The sequence below is a fragment of the Trichosurus vulpecula genome, chromosome 7 (assembly GCF_011100635.1).
Source record: "Trichosurus vulpecula isolate mTriVul1 chromosome 7, mTriVul1.pri, whole genome shotgun sequence".
In the NCBI taxonomy this organism is placed as follows: domain Eukaryota; kingdom Metazoa; phylum Chordata; class Mammalia; order Diprotodontia; family Phalangeridae; genus Trichosurus; species Trichosurus vulpecula.
Window position 1 is genome coordinate 54930768 of NC_050579.1, and position 11633 is coordinate 54942400.

The 11633-nt window shown below is 42.0% G+C and overlaps 1 protein-coding gene across 2 annotated transcripts in view; it reads left to right on the forward strand.

Annotated features, from left to right (window-relative positions):
• Positions 1–10714, forward strand: part of AMPD1 (adenosine monophosphate deaminase 1) — a 35847-nt gene extending 25133 nt beyond the window's left edge. For both annotated transcript variants that reach the window (XM_036767550.1, XM_036767551.1), the window contains 5 exons: positions 745–908; positions 2217–2337; positions 2938–3111; positions 7650–7760; positions 10556–10714. In XM_036767550.1, the coding sequence (XP_036623445.1) occupies positions 745–908; positions 2217–2337; positions 2938–3111; positions 7650–7760; positions 10556–10714 (729 nt within the window). The remainder of the gene's footprint in view (positions 1–744; positions 909–2216; positions 2338–2937; positions 3112–7649; positions 7761–10555) is intronic.
• Positions 10715–11633: the final 919 nt, after the last annotated feature.

The following is an 11633-nucleotide window of genomic DNA, read 5'->3' on the forward strand; positions in this document are numbered from 1 at the left end:
ACTCTTAGGTGGTAAATTCCGGGTATTGTCAGTGACTGCTTGTTCATTCTCACTGGAGCTAGAGAGAGAAGCCCCCACCCTAGAGGTTGACAAATTCATTGTGGTCAGACTAAATCCATCGCAGAGAAACTTCTCTGTTTGTCCTTTAAAGCCCTTCACAGTCTGCTTCCAGTCTAAGTTTTTTTGACTTTGATACATGTCATCCCTTGTCATCTGTCCTGCAGTCCAGCCATATGGTCTGTAGCCATATGGACTCCATTCATGCTGTTCCCTGCACCTAACATTGCATCTGCCATTTCCAAGTCCAAGCTTTCCCTCATGCCTGGAATTTACTCCCTCCTCAAATCCAGCTGTCCTTGCTGTCTTCAAATCTCATCTCAACACCAGCCCTGGAGTCAGGAGGACCTGAGTTCAAATCTGGTCTCAGACCCTTGACACATGTACTAGCTGTGTGACTTTGGGCAAGTCACTTAAACCCAATTGCCCTGCCTCCCCCCCCAAAAAAACCAACTCTCATCTCAAGTGCTCATACAAGGCCTTTCTCAGTTCCCCCCAGCTCCTTTTCCCACCATTACTTGGTATATACTTTGTACACGATGCTTCCCCCAGAAAGTGGCAAGCTGTTTGTGGGCAGGGACTGGTTTGTTTTTTGTTTTGTTTTCACTTCTTGCCTTATATCCCTGGCTCTTGGTATATAGAAGGTGCTTAAATATTTAATCGCTTAGTATCCATTTGCCCTGACAGATCACAGGCTTCGACAGCGTAGATGATGAGTCCAAACACAGTGGCCACATGTTCTCTTCTAAAAGTCCCAAACCTCAGGACTGGACAGCACCAAATAACCCATCCTACACGTACTATGCCTACTACATGTATGCAAACCTCGTGGTGCTCAACAGCTTACGGAAGTGAGTGAAGGCGGGATGAGCCTGAGGGGATAGAGGGATGGATGGCCTTTTCTAACTTCCACGTCTGTGTTCTCCGAAGACACAGACTGGCCCAGGCCCTATCTCCTGGTCTGAGCTATCTCCACATGGCCACAATCTAGAGATATTCTTGTGATTTCTTTTTTTCATTCTCTTTATCGGCTTCGGAACAGGAATCTACATTTTTGAGTCCTGAGAGTCTTTCAAGGACCCTATAAATATTTCTTCTTCAGAAGTTTGAGAATAAATTAAAACCCTCCTGAAATTTCCTTTAAAAGCTTTCCATGAGCATTCATCTTCTCAAATGCTATGTGTGGGTAAAAAGTAGAGTGAGGAATGTTATAAGGAGTTTCACATGCTCTGAAAACTCCATTTCCTCTCAAAGGTTTGGGAAGAGAATGGATGGGTTGGAGGGAGAAAGGGAGAAGATTAGTATTGAGAAAGAAGGTCCTTCTGGTCTGTTCTTCAAATCTTGTTCTTCAAATCCCTCCTAATCCCCACTTCCTATAAGAACTTTTTGAAGGTTTTTATAAAGAAGCATAAGAATTAAGGTTATGATTTGTGATAATTGGACTTCACTGAGGTCTTCAATTTTCCTCATCCTTATTTTCTCTCTGTACTTTATTGTAAATCACACTGTACCAATTTGCCCAATTTGCAAAAAACATTTGTTGGAATCCATTAGAATGTATGCTTTATGAAGGCAAGGATTGCTTTTTGCCTTTCTTTGTGTCCCCACGGCTTAGCCCAGAGCCTGGCACGTAGTAGGTGCTTAATAAACGCTTGTTGATTTGACTGTCACAGCCTGTCTTCCAATCAACCAGTCAATCAATAAGTATTTATTAAGCACCTACTATGTGCCCTGCTCAGCCAGGAATAAAGACAAAGTTAAAACAATTTGCAGATGCCTAAGCAGGAATCTTGGCAGCTGGAACAATCTCGTTTGGGAGCTGCAGTTGAGTAGGCTGGCCTTATGTGTAGTTGTTCTGAAAGAGGAGGCAGCTCTTCCCCTCCCTCTCCTTTACCTTTCTTCCCTTGCCCACGACCCTGCTCCTGCTCCCTCCCTCCTCTCCCCAGGCAGGACTTTCTCTGCCCCTCTACCATAAGGGTTCAGGCCAGAGACAGATTCAGGCAAAGGGACAGTCGGTCTCCAAACCACTGCCAGGAGTAAAAGCACCCCAACTCCCACTTGAGGGTCTAGAAGAAAACCCCAGCCACCCTGCCTTAGGTGTGATTCTAATGATGTCCAGTCTCTCGCCCACAACGCAGACAGTGATTCTCTTTTTCTAGGACCCGAGGGATGAACACATTTCTGTTTCGGCCTCACTGTGGGGAGGCTGGAGCTCTCACGCACCTCATGACAGCATTCATGACGGCGGATAATATTTCTCATGGCCTAAACCTGAAAAAGGTGAGTTGAAGGTGCATTTTGGGGGTAACTGCTGAATTTTACAGGGGAATTACAGGAATAATTTTTTCCCTTACCATAGTATCCCAAGCAGGTACCATTACTGGAGTCTGAAAGAGCTTTCATGTGCTCTGGCCTAATTTTTACCCTCATTTCCTGTTGTGGCATGCATTAACATACCTTTTTCTGGGAGTCAACCTTCCTGTATGGGGAAAAAAAGGTATCCGAGCCATCTGCTTGGCTCAGAAAACCTACCAAAGAGAAGTATTTCCCAATATCCAATGCAATTTGACTTGGTGCTTCATTAAATGCCCAGAAGGTGGGGGTGGGGCTGGGGGTGGAGTTCTAGGGAGGAATGAGCATCTATTAATTGCTCATGATGTGCCAGAGACCATGCTAAGTGCTTTGCCAAAGTTACTGTATTGTGAAAGATGTTTCCAGAAAGAGAAAGAGAAATCCTACCTGGTCATTTTACTAGATGTTAAAGATGAAAGTGGGTCTTTGGATTTAAACAAAAATCTATATTTTTTATTTTCACCCCAATTGTACTCAGATGTCTTTTTAATTTAATTTAATTTTATTTTATTTTATTTTACTTTTTAGAGTGCTGTGCTACAATATCTGTTTTTCCTAGCCCAGATTCCCATTGCTATGTCTCCACTAAGCAACAATAGCCTTTTTCTAGAGTATGCCAAGAACCCTTTTCTCGACTTCCTCCAGAAGGGACTAATGATTTCACTCTCTACGGATGATCCTATGCAGTTCCATTTCACCAAGGTAGAGCTATGGGCTGCTGGTGGCCACCATTTTATTTTGTGGTCTGGTGCTAGAATCCTCCATCTAGAGCTGGAAGGGTCCTCAGAGGCCATCTAGTCTGACTCCTTCATTCTACAGATGGGGAAACTAAGGCACAGGGGGGTGAGGTGCCTTACCCAAAGTCACTTGCCTAGAGTAAGAGGTGGGATCTGGACCCAGGCCCCCTGATTACAGAGCTAGTGTTCTTTCTATTGTGTCACACAGAGAATGTTTTACATCTTAATTACAAGAATAACTAGCATCAGAAACAAATAAACATACAAAATAAGGAATGAGATCCTTAATATTTAATGGTGAAGAACCAGACTAATTAATAGTCAATAAGAAACAAAAAATGTGTTTCCTTTGTGGTCCCTTTCAAATTCTCTCTAAAATTAACTGCCATTGGGGTCCGCCACCTTTTATTCCTTTTCTCTTCTTTTTCTCTTTTTCCTTCCATCTTTCCTTTTTTTCCTTTTCTTCTTTCTTTTATCCTTTCTTTTTCTTTCTCTCTTTTATTCCTTCCACATTTCCTTCTTTCTTTTTCTCTTCTTTTTTCTTTCATTTTTTCTTCCTTTTTTTCCCATTCTCCCTTCCTTTCTTTCTTTTTTCCTTCCTTTTTTCTCCCTCCTTCCCTTCCTTCCTCTCTCCCTTCCTCCTTTCCTTCTTTCCTTCCTTCTTTCTTCCCTTCCTTCCCTCCCACCCCTCCCGCTTTCCTTTCTCCCTCTCTCCCTTCCTTCCTTCCTTGCTTCCTTCCTTCCTTCCTTCCTTGCTTCCTTCCTTCCTTGCTTTTTTCCTTTCTTTCCTTCCTTCCTTCCCTCCCTCCTTCCCATGTACTTGTGGTCCTTATGTATATAGTTATACTTATACTGATCCTACTTGGCAACAGTTCATGTGGATTTTCCCACCTTTCCTTAACCTTTTTCATATTTATCACTTTTACATTTTTGTGGAGGTAATATGATATAGTGGGTAGAGTACTCGGATTGCAGTTAGAAATATCTGGATTAAAAATAAGCTCATATTCATGTAGCACCTTGACATCTACAAAGTACTTGTAATCCTCATGACAGCACTCGAAGTGCTATTATTCCATTTTACATATCAGAAACCTGAGACTAAAGGAAATGATGTAACTTGCTGAGGGTCACATAGTCTCCTTGACTCTTGAGTCCAGAGGCCTGGCTCCAAGCCCTAGGCCATGCTGCCTCTCAAACCCATCGGGATTCAGATCCTGCCTCAGACCATGGGCAAGTGACTTAATTCAAATGAAATAATAAACAGGAAGCATTTTACAAACCTTAAAGCACTATATGTTACCTACTATTATAAGCTGCTTTGTGCCTCAGATAAATCCCTGGGACTTATCTAGTCATTCACAGATAGTTTGGTGCAAGAAGTTCTCTGCATTGGTCACATTACAGATACTTCTCATATTCATGTGTCATTCTTCTACTATCACACTGTTCGTCAATATACCACAATTTATTTATCCATTTTGAATTTGTTTAACATATAAGTTGCTTCCAGATTTTTGTAGCTCTGAGTATTTTTTACATATAAGTCTTTTTGGTATTTTTAGTATAATAAATGCTTGTTGAATTTAACTGAATCGAAGTCACAGGAACACAAGACTATATACTTAGAACTTAAAGGAACTTCTTGGCGAAGGATATGATCAGTTTTGTTAACTCTTATTGCACCTTGACATATTGCTTTCCCAAATATTTACACCAATCTATAGTTCCACCAACAATGCATTAAGGTGCTTATTTCCCTGCAGCCTTACCAATATCAAGTTTTATCCTTTTTTGCTATTTATGCCATTCAACTCAAGTTTAATGCTATATCACAGCACCACCTGGGACTAACCCAGCTAAGTATGAAGAGGCTTATTATTAATGAGTTTTCACTAGGTACACTAGTACCCCACAAAATGTAAAATGCCCCACCAGGAGATATTCAGAAACACGGACAGAAATCACATAGTTTAAGAAAGTATGGGTGAGTTACATTCTGCAACGATGAAGGGAATACCTACATTAATCATGATGATCATCCCACATCCCAGGACACTTTTATCTGAATCCCACCAAACAAGATGAAAATAATTTTTCAACAATAATAATGAAACATGTGGTCCATGGCCCTAAGGAAGCTATAGAAATATTAATACTTCATTGGAAGCTGGATATTCTCAGAGCATGTGACAAATAATAGCAACCACAATAATGATAAACAGCTTAAAAACTTATAGATGTGCTTCTGGAATAGACATCCCTTCACTAAGCAACATCAAATGAGGATCGGAGGAGATAATCTCCGTATAGCCCTTAGCACCGTGAGTGGCTCCTAGTAGGCACTTAATAAATGCTTGTCCTTCCATCCCTTTCCCTTCCACCCTTCCGCAGTAGCGTAGACTGCTAATAAATACATGGGTCTGGATTTGTAGAATGTAACCAAAAAAATTATTTACCTTTGAATGGAGACTCTGACAAGACTACAATCCAAGAGTAGAATCAAAATCCCTTCCGTGGGTGAAACGCACATAAACCCAACACGTTGAAAGAAGCATTGAACCAATGACTGTCATGCAGATTTGTGCGTAGGCACAAAATGGTTTATGATAGCAATTCAGGATTAGGTCCTAACCACCAGAAATTACAGAAGGCTTGTCTCTGAGGAGACCTAACATTGATCAACTTATGTCATGCAAGGAAAGGGAAAAGACATTATGCAATACATCACCACAGGTTGCAAAAATTTAGCACCTACCAAGGCACAGTCTGGTGGCTAGACTTATGCATAAGAAGCTCGCTATCTTTAAAAAGTCAACAAATTACATGTACCTGTTCTTATAAATATGGACTAAAAACAATCCCAGAGAAATCAACAACTAAATTGTACTGGAACTGGAACATAATCACTCATAATCACTGTTGCCCACAATTGCCTGGACATAACATTGATCCATGGAAACTTAAGAACACAATTTTCACTAAATATGGCTATATCCATTATTCATAATCTCAAAGCTACACAGAATGAAAAGCCTTCACATAGAAAGAAATCAAAATCATGAAGGATCAGCATGAGGGACGTATCATCCCCATGGTCCAGTCTGCTACTGGAGTTGTCCCAAAGATGACTTCTATAAGTAGAGGGGGAGGGAAGAAATAAGCATTTGTTAAGCACTACTATGTGCCATCCACTGTACTAAGCACTTTATTAATATCTCTCACTTGACGTAATATTTGTAAGTGAGCTTGTAGAATTTGAGTTTACATCCTAAAACTTTTATTTGTTTACAGAAAGCAATTTTTTTCAACGAGTAATAGTCTACAGAATGTTATTTATAAAAGAAAAACAGCAGCCTAGTAATCTGTCCCAAGACCACTTTTGTCTGAACTTCTACAAAAAAAGATATAATAATTATATTATTATTATCATTGTTTTTAACTGACATTTGAAAAATACTTTGTTGCTTTATTTCATTTGAATTTCCAAAAAACTCTATGAATGAGTCAGTCAATAAACATTTAGTGAGTGCCTACTATGTGCCAGGCACTGTGCTAAGGTAGAGTGAGTTAGTTATTATTACTAACCTCATTAGACAGATAAGGAAACTGAGATGCAGAGAAGTGACTTGTCCACAATCACATAGCTGGTGTGTGTGTTTCAGAGACAGTTGTGCATTTGGGGCTTAGCAATGTCAGTGCTCACACTCAGGCACACAGGTGGTTCTTGAAAGTTTGCAAAGCATTTTATAATCCCATTTGAACCTCACCACAGCCCTGTGAAAGAGATACCAAAGTATTTTCATCTCCATGATGATGGAGAGGCTTAGTGGCTCATCCATTGTAACAGCTGAGCGAATGTTTCTCCTGATACTGTCTAATGCTTTATTCATTATCTCTTCAATGAGATGATGGATGCAGTGAAGTTTTATCATCATCATCACCACTACCACCATCACCACCATCATCATCACTAACATCTATGTAGTGCCCCCTATGTGCCAGGCATTGTGCTAAGTTTTACAAATATCTTATTTGATCCTCGTAATAATTGCAGATGAGCACACAGAAGCTTAAATTAAGATTAAATGAATTGCCCAGAGTCACACAAATAGTGAAGTTTCTGAAGCCTGATTTGAACATAGGTCTTTCTGACTCTAGGCTTGGCATCCTAGATGCCCTAATGGTTGTAAAGTGGTATCCTGAGGTTGTCTGATTTATGATGTGCCCCTCTTATTCTCCTGTCCTCATCCGATTATCCTTCTGTCTGGCTTCTAATGCCTCAAATCAGGGCCTCCTCACGTTTAACTTATGATGTGAGACAAAAAATCCACACTTTTTTTCTGCCCCTTTAAAAAGCAACCGAAATGTCCACCTAATGCAGTGCCCCATCCCCGTGTAAAATTTTGGCATTGACCTTTTCTCTTCTTTCTATGCAGGATATATGTTTATTTCTTTTGCTAATCCATGCAAATTGTGTTTCGTGTTTGGAAATGATTTCAGGAGCCCTTGATGGAAGAATATGCTATTGCCGCCCAGGTCTTCAAACTGAGCACCTGTGACATGTGTGAAGTGGCAAGAAATAGTGTCCTGCAGTGTGGGATGTCCCATGTGGTAGGTTGGCTTGTCTTTTAGCAGTCCCTGCTTCTATGCATTTGGCTGGTGATTTGCGAATGGTGGGAAATTACATTTATATGTGTTAGGCTACTTGTGCAAGAAGGCGTATGAGACTCTGGGGATACACGTATAGGTCCTCATCTCAGTGAGCTTACAATCTAATAGAGAGAGAAAAGACATGGACATAAATAATTGTACTACAAGAGAAAGGATGAATTCAAAAGGCAGGTCCAAGAAATGTGTATGGAATTTGTAAGGAGGGACAGACCCGTGGGGGTGGGGGGAGGGGAAGGAATCAAGGAAGCTCCATGGAGGATGTGGCAGCTGAGCAGCACCTCTGAAGACAGGGAGGAACTTTCATCACCTCATCATCATTTCCCTCAATTTAAGGTGTGCAAAGCACACAATATCCATTATCTCATTTGAGTCTTACAACCACCTTGGGAAGTAGTACAAGTATGATTATTTCCATTTTACAGATAAAGAAACCAGGGAATGGAGAGGTTAAGTGAGTTGCACAGGGTCACGCAGCTAGGAAGTGTTAAAGGCAGGATTCAGGAGAGGGGTGGGGGGAGGGGGGAAGAGGAGACAGGGAGGGAGAGAGAGAGAAAGAGGAAGAGAGAGAGGGAGTAGAGAAGGAGGGAGGGAGAAAGAGAGAGGAGAGAGAGGAAGAGAAGAAAGGGAGGGAGGGAGAGAGGGAGAAGAGAGAGAGGAAAAGAGAAGGGAGGGAGGGAGAGAGAGAGAGAGAGAGAGAGAGAGAGAGAGGAAGAGGGGAGAAAGGAAAAGAAGAGAGGGAGGGAGGGAGAAAGAGAGAAGAGAGAGAGGAAGAGAAGAGAGGGAGAGAGAGAAAGAGAAGAGAGGGAGGGAGGAAGAGAGGGAAAAGTGAGAGAGAGAGGAAGAGAGGGAGGGGCAGAGAGAGAGAGTGAGAGAGAGAGAGGGAAAGGGAGAGGAGGAGGGAGAGGAAGAGGGAGAGAGAGGGAGAGGGAGAGAGAGGGAGAGGGAGAGAAGAGAGGGGGAGGGAGAGAGAAAGGAAGAGGAGAGAGAGAGAAAAAGAGGAAGAGAAGACAGGGAGGAGAGAGAGAGGAAGAGAGGGAGGGGAGAGAGAGAGACACACAGAGAGAGAGGGGGGGAAAGAGGGGGGGAGAGAGGGAGAGGAAGAGGGAGAGAGAGGAGAGAGAGGGAGAGGGAGAGAAGAGAAGGGGAGGGAGAGAGAAAGGAAGAGGAGAGAGAGAGAAAAAGAGGAAGAGAAGACAGGGAGGAGAGAGAGAGGAAGAGAGGGAGGGGAGAGAGAGAGACACACAGAGAGAGGGGGGGGGAAAGAGGGGGAGAGAGAGGGAGAGAAGAGAGGGGGAGGGAGAGAGGAAGAGAAGAGAGGGAGGAGGAGGGAGGGAGGGAGAGAGAGGACAGAGAGAGGGAGGAAGAGAGAGAAGGAGGGAGGGGGAGGGGGGAGAGGGAGAGAGGGAGAGAGAGAGAAAGGAGGGGAGGGAAAGACAGAGAGAGAGATACAGAGAGAGAGGTTATGGAAAAGGGAGAAAGTGCATTCTAGGTTACAGGTAGAAGGAAGGACAAATGGCTCCATGAGGATTTTAAGAAGGTTGGAGTAATGGAAGTGGAGAGTTCAGGGAGTTTAAATCAGATGGTCTTTATTTCAGTAAAGTCAGAGGTCAAGTTACCTACTGAGTGAGGGAGAAGGATCACAGGTTTAGAGGAAATTTAGAGATCATCTGCTCTCACCCTTTAAAGATTAGAAAACTCAATTTTAGCGAGGTGAAATGCCCTGTCTCATGTTACAGAAGATCTGGGATTTGAACTCAAGTCCCCAGGCTCAACATCCAATGTTCTTCAACCATAGCGTGTATGGATTTGGGACCTTGAGAAAAGAAGATTGGAAGCAGCTGTTGTATTTGTATCCCCAGTGTCTCTGACACATAGTAGGTGCTTCATAACTTGGTGGATGCCAGCTGAAGTTAAATCAAATGAATTTGTATTGAACACAGTCGGCATAGTTTCTTGATTTTCTCCATCAAGATTTGTCCACTGAGGAGTAGGGACAAAAGAAGCAGCTGACAGGATTTATTCACATCTTAAGGTCAGCAGAGTGAGATTAACAGAAATTTAAGGGAGATTCAAGGGTGAAAGTTGGGCTCATTATTCAAGTGGCTGACCATGGGGGCAAGACTGAGTTAGGAAATGAATTGAGGCCAGAACAGGGTTAATAGATTGAGAAAACAAGGAGGAAGAAAAATCCCAAGTCACAAGTAAAGACATATAACAGAAACGGAAGGAGGGAAGTAGTGGGAGAGGTAGAAGGACAGGAGACGGGTCAGAGAAGGAAAGCTCTGAATCATGAAGGTTTGAGTGATGGTGAAGTATAACTTGTGACCTTCGCTAAAAGCACAATGGAGGTGGAGGTCATAGTTGTGGCAGAGTTCAAGAAGCTCGGAGGACAAGGTGTTAGGTCATTAAGGAGGATACTGAAGTCTCCCAAGGAAGATGACATAAATGGGTTGATCTAACACAAGTGAAGAAATGGCCCAGTAAATCCTGTATAATCACTGCACGCAGGGAGTGGAAGTTTTTGTTTTGTCTGTCTGGACATGCCTTTTGGCCAAGAGTTAGACTTTTCATCAGACATTATTCATTGAAACATTGGATGAGTCCTTTTAAAGGTTTATTTTTTCCTGTTGCCAGGGGATAGCATAAGTAAGGGATTTTGTGGAGGAAGTAATTATTATACAGTAATATCGAGGGGCTAATAAACAATGATCATTCTGCTTCCTTTTGTCTTTTAGGAGAAAGTTAAGTTTCTTGGAGACAATTACCTTGAGGAAGGCCCTCATGGAAATGACATCCGGAAGACCAATGTGGCTCAGATCCGGATGGCCTATCGTTTTGAAACCTGGTGTTATGAACTCAACCTAATTGCAGAGGGTCTAAAGGCAACAGATTAAAATAAATATAGCAACTCTTCTGTTTGGATCATCATTTCTTTCATAGAAGCTCATAGGTTCGACGTGGTAGTTGCCTACTCCTTTCCTGGAAAAATAAGAAACAAGACCTGAAAAATAAATTATAATTGGGAGGATAAGTTCCTCCTTAACTCTTTTCTGTTCATTGACAAGGAAATATGCTCAAGGGTACTCCACCCACCCCAGTATCACCTGTGAAAAGTCATCTTCCTGACAGGTTGTCGGTACTGGTCTCCGAGATAGGTTTTATAGTGCAATGTGAGGGTGCCTCTACTTCAAGAAAATCTAGTGAGCAAAAATCTGAACTTACAAAAGAAATATTTATCATCATTATAAAAATAATTAGAGAATCAGTTTATGTCACAAAAGGTAAAATTTTATTGTTTGAAAAAGTTCCCAGACTTTCAATAATGACAGTGAACTCTATTGATGCGCCAAAAATTATTTAGCTGACAAAATTAAGGTTACATGTAACTTTTAGAGACAAAGTCAGGGATGGAGAACCTTTGGCCTCGAGGATACATGTGGCCCTCTAGGTCCTTAAGTGCGGCCCTTTGACCGAATCCGAACTTCATATAACAGATTTGGATTTGGTCGAAGGGCTGCATTTGAAGTCCTAGAGGGCCACATACGGCCTCAAGGCCAAAGGTTTCCCACCCCTGGCCTAAGTGAAGCAGGTTTATTTTCTATTTCCATAGCTACCTTTCCACACATACAAGTATGTTGCCATCTACTGGTCAGATGGATACTTTTGTATAAGTACAATTGACGGAAAAACCAGACCAAACCCAAGATTAGCAGAAGCTAATATATGCTTTTTTTCTTTTCTGAGTGGTTTTTTATTTGTCTGTTTTGCTTCTGCAATCCTGTGATTCCATGTCTTTGGAAAAACTACTAATTG